Source organism: Eupeodes corollae, chromosome X, assembly GCF_945859685.1.
Source record: "Eupeodes corollae chromosome X, idEupCoro1.1, whole genome shotgun sequence".
In the NCBI taxonomy this organism is placed as follows: domain Eukaryota; kingdom Metazoa; phylum Arthropoda; class Insecta; order Diptera; family Syrphidae; genus Eupeodes; species Eupeodes corollae.
The window spans coordinates 6,310,707-6,331,907 of NC_079150.1; the positions used below are offsets into that span (position 1 = coordinate 6,310,707).

At 30.1% G+C, this 21,201-nt stretch overlaps 1 protein-coding gene across 1 annotated transcript; it reads left to right on the forward strand.

Moving 5' to 3' along the window:
* Positions 1–854: 854 nt before the first annotated feature.
* On the forward strand, positions 855–19,260 carry LOC129953228 (serine-rich adhesin for platelets-like). Its single transcript, XM_056066177.1, has 6 exons — positions 855–1,765; positions 7,557–9,247; positions 9,375–13,175; positions 13,341–15,735; positions 16,486–16,617; positions 19,226–19,260. The coding sequence occupies exons 2-6, from the start codon at positions 7,562–7,564 to the stop codon at positions 19,258–19,260; spliced, it is 8,049 nt and encodes a 2,682-aa protein (XP_055922152.1). The 5' UTR covers positions 855–1,765; positions 7,557–7,561.
* Positions 19,261–21,201: the final 1,941 nt, after the last annotated feature.

Below are 21,201 nucleotides of genomic sequence, written 5' to 3' on the forward strand. Positions count from 1 at the left end.
GGAGTCATTCAGATATATAAGCCAAATTCTACTAGTGGCAACTCTTTTTACTTTCCTTAAAATACTATTTCTTTTTGACAGAGCACTGTTGTTGCAAGCTTAAACGAAAGTGTAATAAAATATAAAAACAAAACTTATATAAATATATGATAAATTAAAAACGAAAAACGGGGTTTTGAATTTGGCACAGAGTATAATTGTTGCTGTCAGTTAAAATGAAGAAAAGTGGAGTCATTCAGATATATAAGCCAAATTCCACTAGTGGCAACTCTTTTTACTTTCTTTAAAATACTATATCTTTTTGACAGAGCACTGTTGAAGCAAGCTTAAACGAAAGTGTAATAAAATCTAAAAACAAAACTTATATAAATATATGATAAATAAAAAAAGAAAAACAGGGTTCTGAATTTGGCACAGAGTATAATTGAAGGTATTCCTAATTTGTATATGTATGTGAAAAAGACATCAAAATTCAAAAAAGTGTTTTACTTGTGTAAGAAAAATATTGCAATTAGTTACACAAACCTTACATTTAATTTCAAAAAAAGTGTAACAAAGCGTACAAAATATAGCAAAGTTACAAAATGTAAATATTAAGATAAATGGAAATTTTTTTTTTTAATTGCAAAATTCTGGCAACACTGATGCATCGGACGAAGATGCTCTAATAAAAATGAGCAAATTCGTCTTCACTAAAATCTGAGCTGTGAAATTTCTATCTCTCAAATAATAATTTTATGTTTGGCATTCTTTTTTTGAGAGAAATCAATTGCAGATACATATAAATCAACCATAAATAAGTAAAAGTTACCGGTAACGTAGTTGATTCGTTGGACACTTTTAAGTTGCTTAGTGGGCGGTAGGCCTTAAGAATGCCTGGTGAATGTTCTTCTTTATTGTGTTTATGATGACCGATCATTTGCATATATATTTATTTCTTAAGGTTGGTGTTATACCAGTTTTTCATATCTTAAGGTTGGCATCAACTTCATTTAGTTTTACTTATACCATCGTCGGGTGGGTTGTGTCCTGTTAGTAAAGACTTAAAATGTCATCCAAATTATTTAGCAGGAAACCACATTTTTTATTATAAAATATTGAAAAGCACTCATAAACTTGCTAGTTATAAATAAAGATGGGAACCCAAGAATTGCAACGAAGATGAACACTAAAATTTTCTTGGCATTCAAGCAAAAAATAACATTGATAATGTCTCATTTAGCATACAGACAATACATTTTCTTTTCGCATTTAAATAACTGAAGAGTGGGAAGTCTATCAAGAAAATGTATGGCTGCTGCGAAGCATTACTATTTGTCGATTTAAGTCATAAGTCAGCACATAAGACTTTAGTCATTCTTATATTATTGTGCACGCACAAATCAATGTGTTTTTTGTTAATAAATTATACTTAAATAATAAAAGAATGCACAGAACTGATCAAGTTTAAACTATGTATAAGGACAACGAATTTAGCTGTCAACTTATATTTTGATTTAAAAATAAAATAAAAAGCGAACTATTGTGTGTTTTGGTATGGGAGAATAATCTGGCAGGGTTATAATTATAACTTTATAACGAGAAACTTGAACCAAAATGTTTACAATGCAATAATCAGAAAACGTGTGTTAAAAACAAAAGAAAAACTAGAGAAATAGAATGCATAAACAAATTAGTGAATCCCAAGCTGCGACATATTTTTTTTAATACAAATTTGCATTGCAGCTTCAAGAGAAATCGGATGTTTTTTTTGTGATTTATTTTGGTGAGTTATTTTTTGTCATTTATTTTGGTGAGTTATTCTATTTTACAATTTTTACAAACGATTTATTTCATTTTGTATGTTGTTTGTATAGATTAAGGGTACTACGTTGAAGGGATAGAATGTTGATAAAATAGATTGTCAGAAAGTAAATATAATGTAGTAAACATGCTCGTCAAATTTGTATTTGTTATTCATAAAATACAAATAAACTGGATTTGGTTTCAATACAACTGTACTTCGTATAAAAAGATCTGTTGCATTAAAGTTGTAATTATATCTTTCTTATGTGCTTGAATTGCCATAACATTATTATAAAATTTCTATAATAAAGTTTTTTTTCTAACAAGGATTAATTCATTTATGTAGCGAAAAATTTGATTAACTTGTTAACTTAAATTTTGGGGTAGGTCAAACTTAAATAGATACTATTTCATTAAAATGTATTTGTGTTTATAAAGATATAAAAATAAATTGAATGGCACAACAATCTGTTGAGAACTAGGATCTAGTGACTTACAACTTTCAACCATTCCTGTATGCGAGTACTGTTGTCAGGGATTGAGGGGACCTACAGTTTTAAAGCAAATCAGAAAGGCTAATTTGAGAAAGCATGACAAGAATTACTCTTGAAGACTTGTCAATTCCTCGCAAGAAGCAGTACCCGTGAACAAAATTTAAATGGCATAGGCAGGGATTGAACCCAAGACCTCTGACATGAGAGTGCAACGCGCTTACCATCATGCAACGGAAGCTACAAAAAGATATAGCCCTTAACAAATTTTGAACGTCCATTATGCCAAAACAAAAGATTCTGAAGTTCATAAACACTTACAGGCAAAAAAAAAACTTGTCTTCAAATACTTTTTTCAAGTAAATAAATACAAATTAACCAATAGACACCTGCTGTCCCGAATAATTTTTACAAAGAATTGTTATGTTACAATGAAAATTTTGAGCAGTTTAAAACATTGTTACCATTTTTTTGAAAAATAAATACCAAAAACAAACCGGTTTCAAGCTGAACCTCTCTACGACACTATGCCAGAAATATCTAAAGCTGGTTTTCCTCATAATTATATAATGGCCAAAATAATAAGAGTGAAAACAATTTTTCCGATTAGTTTGCTATACCTAAAAACCCATGAACAAATTTAACAAAATACTTCTGTCTTATCGTCTTCAATAACTGAAAATCCTGTTCAATTATTAAGTTCAAAGTTCATTTGTATTCTGGTTAAAAAAATAATATTGTAGATTATCATTCACCTAAAAATAAAAAGTTTAAACACCATTTTTCAAAAGTTTTAGTATGTGGGCCAATATTTTGTAGAGTGTCCTATTTTAATTGCGTCATTAAGGAACTATATGTTAAGGGTTGCATTCGGGAACAAAATCGCGTTTGAAATTTTAATCATTTTTAAATCAAATGTCATTAAAATTTGTACAGGTACATTTTTTAACTCTCTTTATAAACATGTGCAAGTTCGTGCAACCCAGCCGTGCATTTTATTTGAGTACAGCATCACCTCTTTTTGTCATAGAGTCGATGAGACTTCGGCATGTTTCTACCGGTGAAAAATACCATGCTTCCTGCATTTGATTCTAAACGCCTTTTAAAAGACTATTGCATTACCGGCAAAATTATCCACTCTTATTACTTTGGCTACTCTATGTATATTTGGCACATGTCTCCACGGGTATGGAATTCCATTCACTTTAAATTTTCGACCACAACGAGTCCTTATTTTTGGATTAACAATCTCCGATCCTTCCCTTTAGGATGACCCATAAGTGCCCATTTGGGTTTAGGTCGGATTGTATTGATTTTGTCTTGTAAGTATTTTTTATCCAATTTAGAGGAATGCTTCGGGTCATTGTCCTGTACGAACTCCTATTTAATTGGCATCTCTTCAGATAATGGTATCATGACTAAATTTAACATGTGGACATAATCCACAGCGCAAATCTTATCTTTCATCCAAAATATTGGACCTACTTCAGACGCAGAAAAGCATCCCCAAATTATTATATTCCACCACCGTGTTTCACTGTCTTCTTTTTGTATTTTGGGTTAAATTCCTTTTTCTTTAGACTTCTTACAATACATTTTTCCATCGAAACCAACCAAATTTATCTTATTTATCTGTCGTTGAATTTTTAATCGCTTGCATAGTTGATTTTAGATTTTTGCAAACTAACTGTAAGATTCCAATTTCCAAAGTACAAATATTGAAAACTCATAGTTGAATCATACTCAGCAGGAACATATGTAAAAAGGGGTAGTTGTTTTTCTTTGAATCTTAGTCGAACGTCATTCAGCTGTCTTCAACTCACTCCACACATCATCATCATCATCAGAATGCTGTATTGTAAATAATACTGTATTTCATAATACTTTACAACTTTTAAACATCAACGAAATGCACAAACACGTTAGAGTTTTGATAGATTTATTAGTTTGGTGCAAATGTTTTTAACACTGTTGATTATGATTAAAATAATTCATGTACAAATGTGATAGATATACATGTACAAATGTGATAGATATACAATACAATAGTAGAACATTATGCTAATGAAAAATAATTATTACGTATTCTCTAAAAAGGGATTCCGTTTTTAGGATTCTGCATTTCAAAAACATAAAAATATATGATAATATAAAAAAGTGCGCACAATTCAAATCTGGAAAAAATTCATGTATGAAGTAAACATTCTGTGAATGCATCAGTTCTGTTTTTCCATCTAAAATTTTATTTTAAAATCTCTGGATCCCTTTTGCCTCTTTTATGTACAGTCCCTGGCCATATTATTAGACGCACTTTAGGTTTTATGCAAAATCTAAATTTTCAGCTATTTTAATGAGGTTTTTGAATATTTTATACATTAAAATTATTTTGTACGCAGAATATAAACTATTTCCTACTTTTTTATAAAAACAAAACAACAGATTTATAGAGTTTTTTTTTCTATAATATTTAAAAACATTGCGTATAACTTCATAGTTTTAAAAATTCTGCAGTGCGTCTAATAATAGGCCAGAGACTGTGTGTATGTTAAACAATAATAATAATACAAAATTAGGAAATATAATAGTGAGTAAATTGTTAATGCACCTTGAAATGTTTTTTCTGGCCCATCAGGATATAAAATGATTCCATATTATGTTGTGTGTTTAATTCTTTCAAACTGATTGTATGGAAATAAATCAAAAACTTTTAAATTATTTAATTAAATAAGTTAATTCAATATTGAAATATTTCTACAGTTTAAAAACCTCTTCCTTATCATATAACTTCCTATAAAAAGAAATAAAATATTATTTGCATTCGACAGATGAGTTTTATAGAAACTCACTGGGAATGACATCAAAATCTAGGGCGCAAAATTTTTCATTTCAAAAACAGCAAGTTCCACTTCATCAAAAACTATTTTTGAATGATAATGAGATATTTGTACACCATACAATGGGTTTCATCCAACTCCCACCAAACATTTTTAGAATACTTTCACTTGTTTTCTTATGAAACTAAACGTAAAGAAATCGCAATTTTATTGAATATCACACATTATTCCCCCTATCCGCATTACCACGAATATTATTTCTTACTGCGGAAATGTAGCTTCGAAATTTATATTTCAAATTAAAAAAAAATGAACTAAGTACTAATAAAAAGTATTGCAAATCTAGCATATTTAACTTCATCTTTATATACATACATGTATAGAATACATGAAAGAATGTGTCCTTTTTCAATTGTGTCCCCGAATAATTAAAAATAATCCAGAGATAAAAATGTTTCATCTGGCAACTTTGGTATATAGATGTTTTTATTTTAAAGACCGTTTCTTGTTAGAGAAAAAATACTACAGCAAATCTTTTCTCTCGTAGTTAGTTTTGTACTTGTAGTGTTTTCCTTTAGTTGGTTAAAAAAAATGAAGCCAAAGAAAAACAAAATTTTGTGTCTGCATCCATTATTATTCTATTTGAATTATATATATTTGCTCTATTCTTTTTAGATGTTTTTAGGAAGAGAAAGTAGAGAAATTATCTGAGCTATGTTTAGAAACATCAAAATATTAAAAGCGGTTCGAAACTATTCGTCTAGAGAAAAACACCCTACTTGGAAATATTGAGCGGATTGAAAAAAAGAAGGAAATTTATGCACATCTATTGTATCAAAATAGGTTAAAAACAAGCAACTCGAAAAAATTCCAAAACGCGGATACCTTGAGGTGAGAAAAATTGATATTGTACATATTTTCACAAAAGGGTGGTCGTGAAAAAAATCATCTTGAGATATACCTCAAGTATATTCAAAAAAACAAAACTAATGTAGAGTCAAAGGACAATAATAAATTTCGGACTGTACAGGTTACGAGCATAAAACATCATAAGAAAAAAACTAAATATAAAAAATTATTAATGTATTAATTGTTGTCGTTTTTTTTCATAACATTAGTTTAATTAAAAAAGTATGCTCACTCTAATTGACCGCCTTCAGCTTTGCATCGGAAGTGTTTTAATTCACAACTTTGTGAGAGGGGCAAATAACATTAAAAAAAATAAGATAAAATATCTTTAAATTTCAAAAAAAGTTGTCAAGTTCTTAAGGTGAACAGTTTTCTACAAAGTTCATTTAACAATCTAAATTTTGGATGTGAACATTTAACTTAATTTCCATGTCCGATATTTGAAGGATTTGTGACATGACAGTTTCTGAAAGAATGCAGAAACTAACCTTGTTTAAAAAAATATATTATGTAGGGTCCAACTTAAGGGGTGTTCTCTTTCGTTCTACTAACTGTGTTGAAACAATTTACTTTAGTATAGGGTGCGCCATCTTTTTTGACAGATAATTAATTTATACTTTCGCTGAACGAATTTTTGTTGTGTATAAGCTCGAACAACGCTTAGAGAAGATGCCGCTTTTGCCAAAAAAAAATCATCTTTTCAGATGAAGCGGGTATGCAAACAAGCAAAATTGTCGCCTTTGGGGCATAGCGTCACTGTTTGGTGCGGATTTTGGTCCTAAAGCATAATTGGAGGTAGTTATCGGGCCATGTTGATAGAATTTTTATTCACAAAAATTGAAGAGGAGGATATTGGCAACATTTGTTTTCAACAGGACGGCGCTACGTGCCACACAGCCGAAGCTACACTCGATGTTTCAAAAACAAAGTTATTTGACGGACCTTTTATTTGTGTTTAACTTCTTAAATCAAATGTACAAAATAGATATGCGTAAAATTTTGAAATGAGTACATTTTTTGATAAGATATTTGTGTTTGAAAAATGTGTTCAATATAACTTCATATTGCTTCTGGCATATAAATTCGTAAAGTTTATCCCAAAAACTGACAAAACGAAATCGAAAAAAAGATCAGACAGGAAGAGTACCAGTTGCGTATTATATTCTCATTTTAACTAAATTTATAATACTTAATACACTCAAAAATTTAATAAATCAAGTGGTTACAGTGACCTTTGAAACATGTATTTTGATTTAATAGCTGCAAAAATGTTTGTTATTTTAAAATATATAACTATGTATACGAATAGTTGTATATACAATTTGTTTCTCGCCCATGTACGAGAATTGCAAATATTCAAACAAATGTAGATCCAGAAAAAAACAACAAAATATTTAATTTTTTGCTTGTTTTACCCAATTATTTTATGTATTGTGTGTCCCTTCATTACCGATAGGCATAAATAAAAAAAAAACATATTATCAGACCACCCTATATTGTTAAACTTTTATATTCATATTTCTTAACAATATTCTAGGCAAAATGGCAAGCTTCATGATGTCTTCTGGAGACGGTGGTGGTAGCAACAAAAACAGCAGCTGCAATTCAAATTCCAATGCGAATGAATCAATTCAATTTACGATTCCTTCAACATCTGCTATCGCGACTGATTCTTCAGGAGCAGGAGTGTTAACAGCTGCGGTAACAATAGTGGGAGGAATTAATTATGATAATTGTGATGTAACTTTTCCGAATGCTTTAGCTTCTGTGCAAGGGCAAAAATGGAGCGAATACTGTGACTTTGAGAATTTGATACTAAATGTTAATCGACATCATGAAGAACTGCATAATTTAAATAGTTCCAACGTCACTGATGATTTGTCGACTATAAACGCATCAGCGAATTCGAACTTCAACACAAGCTACAAAGGTGAGGTTTTAAAATTGCCTGGAACTGATATGCATCATTATGGCATTGCACCGAAAACAGAAGCTCTAGTCTTGTCGATATGTAATATTTGTAATGCAATTCTAAAGGCCCCTGGTTTGGAAAGGCACATGAAAGCTCAACATTTATCAAATACATTCGGTGCTCTGCCTTCAACTATGACAATGAGTGCTTCTTTGGCACTTCAAAATCCTACAACAGAACTTGAGACAACCAAATCATCTTCATCATCTGGGCCTTCTTCATTAGCTAATATGGTTAATGTTTCTGAAGAAGATTTCCAAATAGCTTCTACAAGAAGCACCTTTGCAACAACATCGTCTGGGACATCTTCGGCAGCAGCACCAGGTTCTCCAAAATCAACACCAACACCAAACCGGTCATCAGCTACAATTGCTCGATCACCAACCGCAAATCGATCTCCAACTTTGGTTCCTTCTACATCGTCCACTAATGTCGTTGGCCCAATAATCCGTGCTAAAGGGCGTGCAGTTGGGCGTTCGCGTTCAAAAAGTGGAAAGGGCGTCAAAAGAAAAACATCCACAATCTCAGCAGTATCATCTGAGTCAACGTCAGTGACGTCTCCAATAGTTAAAGTAGTGACAAATGCCGCATCAACCGTATCAACCGCACCATGCGAAATTTCTTTAATTTCTGCTAACTCTAGCAATAATAATTTAGTAAACAATCAAGGCTCAAGTTCCTCTTCGTCGATTATCTCGTCGACGTTTCCGTCGCCATTATCAGTGTGTTCCTTATCGGCTTCGCCCCCTGCAGGATCGTCAATTACGCTAAGTCCATCTGGTAGTTCTAATGCTACAATCATATTAGATGTCACTTCTACGGGTGTTCAAACTTCGCCCACTGGCATTCCTATTAATAGTACTTGTCCAACACCAGTCACATTATCTCAACTATCGCTATCATCATCTTCATCATCGCTTTCGTCGTTCTCTTCATCGTCATCCTTTTCATCCTCATCATCATCTTCATGTTCTTCGGCTTCTTCTCACTCATCCACCTCAATGAGCTTACTATCTACAACTGTCGTCGTTGCATCATCGTCATCACCAACCGTTGTCCCATCACCAGTAGCATTTAGCAATCCATCAACTACGGAATCGACGAATACCTGCAATGCTATTACTATTCCTTCAAATTCTTCAAAGAACCAAATCAAAGCTATAGCTGCCACAGCAACAAAAGTTACAACACAATCCTTTTCTGCTGCCTCGCCAAACAACAGCTTTAAAGCAGCTATCAATGCAGCCACTCAAAGAGTAAGTGATTTTCATTTACAGCTAATATTTTTTGTACAGTTATTGTTCAATAAAGTTGAAAATTATTTTAGATTCCATTGCATTCCAATAAATTTCTTATATGTTTTTTGTCTGTTTTTCTATCCAGACTGTACCCGACTTTGATTCTTCCAATTCCGGCTGCAGCATTGATTCGGATAGACGTACAACTAATACCAATCAATCTTCACAGAAAAATAGCATTAACAATTCGCAGCCTGTTCAAATTGAGTGCAATCTTTTAAAGTCAACATTATCCCTCCTCTCTGCATCCTCGTCTGGAAACAATAGTGGGATGGTTGTAGCTCCTGTTACAACTTCACCTAGTCCAACAGTTGCTGGTACTGCTAGTATATTACCAAATATAAGTCTTATTCATTTGGGCTCACTACCACATCAACAAACAGAACAACAAGCATCCCAGCATCAACAGCAACAATTACAAGATCAATTGGAACCAAAACAACTTATGCATCATCAACCAAAAGAACAAAAACAGCAACAACAAGAAAAACATAAACAAACACATCAAGAACAGCATCAAAGTCTACAACAAGAAAAACAAGAACAAGAAAAGCAAGAAGAACATCAACAAAACCAACAAGAACAAAAGCAGCAACAACAACATACGCAAAACCAAAGCGAACAACTTGAAAACCTACAACAAGAACACCAATCACATGAACAACAAAATCAGCAACGTTCTCATCAACAGCAAATACAATTACAACAATCGGAACAAAAACAAAAAACACTAGAACAAGAACAATCACAACCGATACAGCAAAAACAACTGCAACTTGAACAGCACCATTCAAACCCACATAAAAAACAAGAAGAAGAACAACAACAACATAAACAAAAGGAAACTCAAATAGAACAAAAAGAATCGCAACAGGAGTACCAAGAAGAAGAACAATTAGCACAAATTCTACAAAAACAAGAGCAACAAGAACAGCAGCACCTTCATCTTCAACACCCAGTAGAACAACAACATCAAACAGAAACACACCAATATGATCAACAAGAGCAAAAGCAACAGACCCACCAACAAAAATCAAAATCGAAGCAAAAACCACAACCGCAAGATCAATTAAAAGCCACAAGCATTGACGATTCTAACGCATTGCCGGCCTTGTCCCTTGCTACTGGACTAAGTAATAACCAGACAGTGAACTCTCAGCAACAACAACAACAAAGATTAATGCACTTATGTGCGACTAATTTAGTTGATATGAATTCTCGCTCATTGCAACAACAACAACCACACCACCAACAACAACACCCATCTGCAGATTTGCAGTTTGATAGGACCGTAACTTATCAGCAACAACAAATAAATAACACAAATAATGCTACCGTCGATCCCAATTCTATTCTCACATTAGTCGATGGTTATTTCGACCAATTTTCCCAGCTAGACTTTTTGAATGATACTAAATTCCTCAATGAAATTCTTAACACAACAGATGCAGACGTTGGTGACAGTGTAGGGTGTAATAGTGGACAGCCTTCGGCAAAGAAACAACGTTTAGAAGAAGACTTCAGCAATTTGGCAGCAACTTTCGAAGTAGACACAATATGCCATCAGAACATGTCAATAAGACATTTGAATGGCGTTGGTGATTCAGCTTCGTCATCTTCATCATCATCAATATCTAGTTCCTCGTTGTCTTCTTCTTCTTCTTCTTCCTCCCAGATTATACCGACTTTACAAGTGCCACCATCAGCACAACAAACGTTGGAGAGTTTGCAGGGGAGTTCAATGTTAAGTGATATAAGTTCATTGTTGGGTGCTGCAACGGGAAACATTGACAACTCAAATTCCCAATCAATGACTATGATATCTACAGAAATATTTAACAATGGTCCTCCGGTTGTAAGTTGTGAAACTTCTCAGGACATGATAGGCTCGAGTATGACTTCATCGTCTCAAGTGGGCACTAACTCCAGTGAATTAAGAAATTTTACAAATATAAGTGCAACTCAATTTCCGGGGGTCATGTATCAGCATCAACAAGAACAGCAACAACAGTCTGAGAAACAACAGCATTTGGATGATCTATTGGGAAACGGGTACCAAATATATAATCTCCCAGCTCAAGGTTGCGAGAATGAGGAGTATGCTCAGCAAAATGTTATTGTACTACCTGGTGGAAACAATGGCAACAACACAACTACCACCGAAATGGTAGAAAGCAGATCCATCAACCAACACCATCAACAAATTATCTATGAAATAGCTAATAATAGTAATGAAAATTCAAATAATTGCCTATTTGATTTGTTTCAATCAGCCAATGGGGCCAATGCATCGCAACAACAAGACATATTTGCGGTGCAATACCCCCGACCTTTAATAAGCGATGACAATGTCAACATAAATTTTAGTGATATAGAGATGCTTAATGGTTCAAGTAATTGTGATATGAGAGTAATCCAAAGTTTCGGTCCAATAATTCCTACGGAGGAATTGTCTGTAGAAAATTCGGGAATACAAAAAATGCCACTTGCAAAACATAATTTTGTAGATTCGGCAGAAGAAACACAACAAATTGATGACGACACATACTCCGACCAAATGCAAGACATTTTAGATAAGTCATTACTAAGTTCAAATCCGGAAGTTGTAACAATAATCAGAGGTGGAATAACGTTTTTCGATACCACAAACAAGTGCAAGGAATCATTGGCGTTCGACTTGGAAGAAATGGAAGATGACTCTCAAGGGGAATATATCGAAAAGTCATTAATCGAACCATTGGAAAAGGAAAACGACGATACCGTTGTTTATAGACCTGTTTTCATGCAATCGAAGCTTTCTACATTATGCAGTAATTCATATTCAACTATACCTAAGCCTGTAACTTTGAATGCTTTTGGAATGCTAAGAACATCGTTTGATTCAACAGAATTTCGTAAGGATGTTCTATGCACACGAAAAACCAACAATTCTATTCCACTCGCCAACGGAAGCTGTTTAGCAGATGGTCGCATTAGTATTACATCTGGAGGCAACCCTTTAGTTTCTATGAATTCTCTTACCCGCCATACTGTTGCTGAAAATGGTGATACATCTTCTATTACTAGTGCTGCATCTTTTTCAACTGCACCGCTCGGATACAAATTAGAGATGGGAAAAACTCAACCTAATCAAGCCATTGTCAGCAATTTTATTAAAACAAGCAATGGTAATGTTTCTACTCGGGGACCGATTCGCCCAATTAATACTACTGCTACAGGTTCTGTAATTGCTGGATTTACTAAACCACAACCAAGGCGCATAGTTTCTTTAAATGCCTTAAACAGTTCAACTGGCTCACTAAAATGTCGTCAAATTGCCATTGGTAGTACTGCAGGAGGCGTAACTATTACACCAACAACGACGATACCACCTGCAGTCAATATAACGGCAACCACCAACGCAACAATTATGCGCTCTGCTACAAATAATGCCATACCTACCAATCTCTATTATAAATCAGTAATTGGTAATGTAGGAGTAGTTGCCCCAAGTAATAATAACATAAATACTATATATAATAATAACGATCATAACATAAACAACAACGTGAATAGTAACAATAAAAGTAACGGTAGTAATTGTAATACCACGAGCAATAACAATTACAGTGGTGATTCAAATACAACTAATAACAATAATACTAATAATAGTAATAATAATAATAATAATAATAATAATAATAGTAATAATAATAATAATAATAATAATAATAATAGTAATAATAATAACAGTAATAATAATAATAGTAATAATAATAATAGCAACAGTAATAACAATAATAATAATAATAATAATAATAATGATAATGAACATAAAAATATTAATACTAATACAAATACTAATACTAATACTAATACTAATACTAATACTAATACTAATACTAATACTAATACTAATACTAATACTAATACTAATACTAATACTAATACTAATACTAATACTAATACTAATACTAATACTAATACTAATACTAATACTAATACTAATACTAATACTAATACTAATACTAATACTAATACTAATACTAATACTAATACTAATACTAATACTAATACTAATACTAATACTAATACTAATACTAATACTTATAGTAACAATAATAGTAATAATAATAATCATAATAATAATAATGACAATAGTAATAATAATAATAGTCATAAAAGTACTAGCAATAATAATATTAATTATACTAATAATAATAATAGTACTAACAATAATAATAGTAATACCAATCCCAATAAAAACAGTGATAATAGTGCAAGTATTAATAAAAAGACTAATACTAATAACGATATTGCTTCTACTAACATTGATATTAATACTAATTCCAACCATAACCCTGATTCCAATACAGATGATATTAAAACTACTAACTTTACTAATATCACTAATACAAAAACGAATGCTTACACTCCCACAAACGCTAATGATAGTGATAATATCACTACTTCTAACTTCATTGCTAATAATGATACTAATACTAATATAAATAGTGAAACTGATGCTGATGCTAATACTAACACTAGTTCTGATACTAATACTAATATAAATACTAATACTGACACTAATATAAGTACTGATACTGATACTAATACTAATAGTAATACTAATACTAATGCCAATACTAATACTAATTCTAATACTAATATTTATAATAATACTAATACCGATACTAATACTAACACTAATACAAGTACTGATACTGATAATAATACTAATATTAGTACTAATACTTATACTAATACTAATACTAACGCATGTGCAAGTACTAGTATTAGTACAAATACTGATACTGATGCAAATAAAAATACTAATACAAATAGAACCGATAATAATAGTAATCAGAACAAGGATACTAAATTTAATAATGATGAAAGCACTGCCAACAGTTCTAATACTGATACTGATAGTGGCAATTCTAAAACTAATACTGATACTAATATTAATAATAATGATAATACTAATTCTAATATTGTTATTTATACTGATAATAATATAAGTAATAATTCTGGTACTTATAATAATATTGACACTAATACTGATATTAATACCAATACTAATGCTAATACGAGTACTGATACTAACACTATTATAATTAGTGATAATGATACTAATACCAATAATAATGCTTTTATTTGCATGAATACAAATACTAATAACAATACTATTGCTAGTACTAATACTGATACTGATACTAATGCAAATGCTAATATTAATACTAATGCTAGTACTAATCATAATTTAAATAGTAATACTGATATTAATATCAGTCCTAATGATAATACAAGTACTGATACGGACGCTAATGCTAATACCAATATTGATAATGATAGTATTAGTGATACTGATACTTGTACTCATATTAATATTGATACTAATGCTAGTGACAATGTTAATACTACTTCTAATACCTTAATCAGTACTAATACTGATGCTGATATAAAAACAGATAATAATTCTAATATTAATACTAATGCTAATACTATTACTAATACTAATACTTATGCTAATACTAATACTAATACTTTTACTAATACTAATACTAATGTTAATGCTAATACTAATACAAGCATTGATTCTGATGCAAATAAAAATACTAATACAAATAATACCGATGAAAGCACTGCTAACAGTCCTAATACTGATACTTATAGTATTGGCAATGCTAAAACTGATACCGATAGTAATGCCAATGCTAAAACTAATACTAAAACTGAAACTAATACCATTATTAATGCTAATACAAATACTACTAATGCTAATATAAATACTTATGTCTATAGTAATACTGATAGTAATACTAGTACTAATGTTGCCATTCATACCGATAGTAACACTGATAATAGTATTTCTAAAAGTAATAACAACATTACCAATACTAACTATAATGATAATAATAATGATGACCATCATCATAATGATGACCATCATCATATTGATGAACATCATCATAATGATGAACATCATCATAATGATGAACATCATCATAATGATGACGATGATGAAGATGATGATAATGATGGAGGTGATGATGACGATGATGGTAATGATAATGATAATAATAACAATAATAATAACAATAACAATAACAATAATAATAATAATAATAATAATAATAATAATAATAATAATAATAATAATAATAATAATAATAATAATAATAATAATAATAACAATAATAATAACAATAATAATAATAATAATCATAATAATAACAATAATAATAATAATAATAATAATAATAACAACAATAATAATAATAATAACAATAATAATAACTGTAATAGTAATAACAACAATAATAATAATAACAACAATAACAATTATAATAATAACAATAATGATAATAATTATGACAACAATAATATCAATAATAATTATAGTAAAAATGATGATATTGATAATGATGATGACGATGATAATAAAAAAAATAAGCATAATAGTTATGATAATAATAATAATGATACAGATAAAAATAATAATAATAATTATAATAATAATAATAACAACAACAACAAGAACAAGAACAACAATAACAATAATGATAAAAATAACAATAATGATAAAAATAATAATATTAATTATAATAATTCTTTTGTATTATTTAAAAATAGTAATTATATTAAAAACAATGATACTAGTAATGATATTAATTATAATAGTACTGATAGTAATGAAATTAATAGTAATAAAATAAGTAATAATCATAGTGATAATGATAACAGTAGCGATACGTATAATGAATTTAATGTTAGTAATAATAATATAAATAATTACAATGATATCAACATTCAGAATGAGAGTTATCTAAATATTTACAGTGATAATAGTAGTAGTAATAATAGTTACAATAATTATTGTTATAATATTAATGATAATAATAATATTAATAATAATAATAAAAATAATGGTTATAATAATAATAATAACAGTAATAATAATAAAAATAGTAATAATAATAAAAATATTAGTATGAATATTAATAATATAAACAACAGTTATAATATCAACAACAACAAAAACAACAATAATAATGCCAATTGTAGTAGTAATAATTGTTCTTATAACTCAAGCCATCGATTTAAATTACATAAACGATCACTCATAATGGGCAATAGAAGTTTATCAAAACCTGGTGCTACTCTTACATCAAGAACTATTAATATAAGTAATGAAATTATAACGGACCTTCTAGATTCAGCTAGAAATCGTCTAGACATTGGACGTAGCAGTTTAAACTTTACAAACAGTACAGGAGCAAATATATCTTCATCACTAACTTCAGTTATGAGTGGTGAAAGCAGTTACTGCAGTTACCAAAATTTAGGTAAGAAATTGTCCTATATATATCATTTCAATATAAAGCAATTTCTTTGAGGCGGATGTTTATATAATTTGTTAAATTTTGTTTCTAATACTTCAAATTAATTTTAAAATGGTGTCGTTTTCATTTAGTTATATATATTTTCTTAAGTATACAAACTTTGCGTCGTTACAGTACGGACCATAATATTGTCCGCATGATATTTTGTACGACTTTTCGCTTTTTGGGCTTTATGTCATTTTTCGATTTGGTTTATGTGGTTGGGTGATAAGTAACAACGATCGATAGAAACTATAATTGTCCTAATGCCCAGTATAAATGTATCAAAGCCCAACCCCTATGTTATCATTTTATTGTTTTAAGATTATTTTGTTTTTGTCTTATTCTTTTTTTGTGGTTCTTATTCTACTGTTCCAACCAAATGCCGCCGACCATTTTTTGCAGGTTCTTGCACGTGTTCGATTTTTTACGAATGCACAACTTGTCATATATGTAGTCCCAAAAAAATCCACTATACTTCATATCATATCATAAATAATTGTATTGCTGGCTTCAAATCGTTTTTCATTTAGAAAAACTATTTTTTTATATTGAACTCTACATGACTTAACTAATTACTTTTATTGATTTTAAAAAGAAAATTGTATTCTAATTAAGTAACTACTTTATGAACATTTTTGAATGTGACCATTGTATGCTAAATAGATAAAAAAAAACGAAAAAAAAACTATTTCAAAGTTTAATGTAAACCTGATTTTTTTGTATTTATTTCAATTTTTTAAATCAAAATTAATAACAATATTATAAGATATATTTTAGTCAAGCACTTATAAACTAAAAGCAATGTTATAATTAAAACTATTAAAGCATAGGTTCTTCAAATCTAAAACATGGGTTGATAAGAAATTTGAAAAACCTTGTTAGCAAAATATTTCTTGCTTCTACTGTTTTTTAATGGAATTAACCTACATTAGAGAGATACATTTTTGTAGCTCACTGATAGGTTCTGATAAGAAATCATGTATAATAGTTGTTACAATCAATATAACTCTATGGCTACAAGTAGATTATGTATCAGGAATTGAATACATTTCTTTAAAGCTGCATCAAAATAATTGATCATATCTTCCATTTGTAGAAGTAATTCGACCTTAAAAGCTAATACAATTCCTTATTTTAAATAACGTTATTTTTTTAATTCCAAAACGACTTTCCCAACTAAAAAAATATTTTTCTTAATTGATTTTATATTTTATTTTTAGAAAATTGGTGTAGCAAGGCCTCTTAAATAAAGGATAAACATATCTTCTCCTAAAACAAAAAACAAATTTGCGAAAACATGAAAAGTATAAAACGGGCAGTATAGAATTAAATTATAATAGTTTACCCAACAACAACAAACTTAACATCTTTATAATATGTCTAACCATTGTTTTAGTTTAAAATATTGTTTTCATAAAATTAGAGCTATTTTCTAAGACATGCATGTGTGAAATTTTTTAATATTTTAATATGTTAGCGTCTAAATAATGTAATTTATTCTGTGTTATTTTGTTTAGCTTGTAAGCTTTCTGTGTATAAAATATTTATAGTTTAATTATAATATTGAACTTACAATCTGAAATTCGATGTATAAAAATTAATATCTTATATTCATTTTTATTATTATAAACGATAATGTATTCTACAAACAAGAATAAAAATACCAATACCAATTAATTGAGAATTTTGTGTAAAGATCAAGCATGTGTGTAAACACCTTTATATAGTATAAGTATATAAGTATAGATATTTATGTATAGCATGATGCATAAAAAAAAATACATTTTCCATTGTTGTTGTACACACAAGTACAAGCTTAGCACTGTATAACGCATCTCTTCGAAGATGCAAACTTTTTTATATTTTAAGATTGTTGATTTTTTTTATACATTGAAATTACAAATTTAATTATTTAAATTATCTTTGCTATTTGATACCAAAAAAAACTATGGAAAAATGTTTTAAAAACAAGCTTTTGAAAACAAATACTACTTTTGATTCGAATAAAATATATTATAAAGTCTTTTGAAGGAACATTTTATCATTTAAAAAAATTATATTAATAGGATTTATAGGTATATACAAAATTAATATAATTTATCACCTGCTTTCACTTAACACACTCATGCATATAAATATCAATAGAGAAAGTAACGCTACATTCGATTCATTTGTTTCATAACTTTTTAAAAACCAATACAAAATTAACTATGAACAAAGAAATAAGAAGATTAGAAAAGTAAGAAAGAAATTAGTGTAAGATTGTGATAAGGATTATTATTTATGTGTAAATATGTATTAACATGTATTGTAAAACAAATTTACTGGCAAACAAATCATTATATTAAAAGTAAGCAACGAATAAACCAATTTCACTTCGATGTGCATCATAATATTCTGTTTTTGTTTTCTTTAATTTGGGTGCTTTAACTTTATTAATATGATGAACAGTCTACGTATAATAAGACAAAACTGAAAAACTAAATTTATAAAATATAATTAAATACATAAACATTTAAAAAAATTGGAAAATGGTACTTTGTATATTAAAAACATGGTACTCTTATAGATTTCCCACAAGCAGCCAGCAAAGAAGGGAGATAATTAATTTACCAGCCAAAATGACAACAAAATTTCCCTCGATCTATTTGATTCCATCTTTTAACATATCTATATATATACAAATCAATGCCACTTTTCGTTGTAATGTTATAACTCAACAATGCCTTTACCGATTTGGCTAATTTTCTACAGAGAAGGTTTGTACGTAGAGAAAATTAAAAAAAAAAAATATTGAAAAGGCGTAAAATCAACATCTTTCTATACTCCCATATACAAACAATTTGTACTAATACTTAAAGAATGGTAGTACCCGTGGCATGATGGTTAGTGCGTTGGACTGTCATGCCAGAGTACTTGGGTTCGATCCCTGCCTATGCCATCTTAAGTCTTTTCACGGGTACTGCCTCTTGCGAGGAATTGACAAATTCTCCAAGAGTAACTCTTGTCATGAAAAAGTGCTTTCTCAAATTAGCCGTTCGGAATCGGCATATAAACTGTAGGTCCCCTCCATTCCTGACAAAATTACTCGCACACAGGAATGGTTGAGAGTTGTAAGTCACTAGGCCCTGGTTCTTAATGGACTGTTGCGCCACCCAATTTATTTTTACTTAAAGAATTTACTTTGGAAATGTACAACGAAGCTGTAATAATAATTGAAGGTATGTGTCTAACGATTGTATATAAAGCATTAAAGCAATTGGGTATGACCGCACCAAATCTTGAGATACATGATTGTTTTGATAGTGAATTGCAACGTGAGCAGGAGTTCAATTCTAATAATTTACGTTTAATTGTACAATCGAATATAACCAAATTGAATATTCAACAAAAACATGTGTATGACACAATCATGCAAGCCGTTTCCAATAATACAGATTCATTATATTTCTTGGATGCACCTGGTGGTACATGCAAAACTTTCGTTGTTTTATTGAATTTAGCGACTATTCTATCGGCAATTGCTGCTACATTATAAAAAGGTGGTCGGACCGCACACTCTGTATTAAAATCGCCATTAAAAGTATGGGTGATTGAATCTCCAAATTGCTTCTTCGAGAAATTCTGCTATGCCAAAATTTCTGCGATTAACGTCAATTATTTTATGGGACGAGCGCACAATGGCTAATAAAAAATCAATAGAAGCATTTGATCGAACAATGCAAGATTTACGCGGTAATCAACAGCTGTTTTGGTGGTGCTTTGATATTGCTGCCAGAAGACTTTCGTCAAACATTTCCTGTCATTCCGCGATCAACTCGTACTGATGAAATAAACGGCTGTTTGAAGTTATCAGTTCTTTGGAGGTATGTATGAAAATTGATACCGAACATTAATATGCGTATTCACCTGCATAATGATGCCACTGCCCATGACTTATCAAAACAATTGTTAGAAATTGGTGATGGCAAAATACCAATCGACAGTACAAACGGATTGATCACTTTACCGAACAATTGCGCTATCTATAGATGAGTTCATTGAATGTGTCTTTCCGAATATTCTTCAGAATCACAGAAATCATGATTAGTTGAGAGAACACAGCATTTTAGCACCGAAAAACATTCATATCAATGCCATTAATTTTAAAATTCAAGCGAAACTGCCAGGTGTAGTCACGACATATGAACCAGTTGACAGTGTTATGAATTAAGGTGAGGCAATGAATTTTCCAATTGAATTTTTAAATTCATTGGAACCGGCTGGTATACCACCGCATTGCTTGAATGTGAAAATTGGTTCTTTTATTATATTATTGCAAAACATTAATCCACCAAAACTGTGTAATTGTAATGGCACCAGATAGGCAGTGAAAAAGTTATTGCCAAATTTGATTGAACCTACAATCTTAACTGGTAAATCAAAATGAGAAGTGTGTTTGATACCGCGTATCTATGATTCCAACTGACATGAAATTTGAATTCAAAAGATTACAATATCCTGTCCGTTTATTATTTGCGATATTCATAAATAAGGCCCTAGGGC

Bases quoted from the DNA above. Each gene is read 5' to 3' on its own strand.
- LOC129953228 (XM_056066177.1), top strand. From the start codon at position 7,562: ATGGCAAGCTTCATGATGTCTTCTGGAGACGGTGGTGGTAGCAACAAA. The intron at 13,176-13,340 runs ACTAATACTAAT...AATACTAATACT, and splicing joins ATACTAATACTAATACTAAT to AATACTAATACTAATACTAA. The intron at 16,618-19,225 runs GTAAGAAATTGT...GTACTCTTATAG, and splicing joins CTGCAGTTACCAAAATTTAG to ATTTCCCACAAGCAGCCAGC.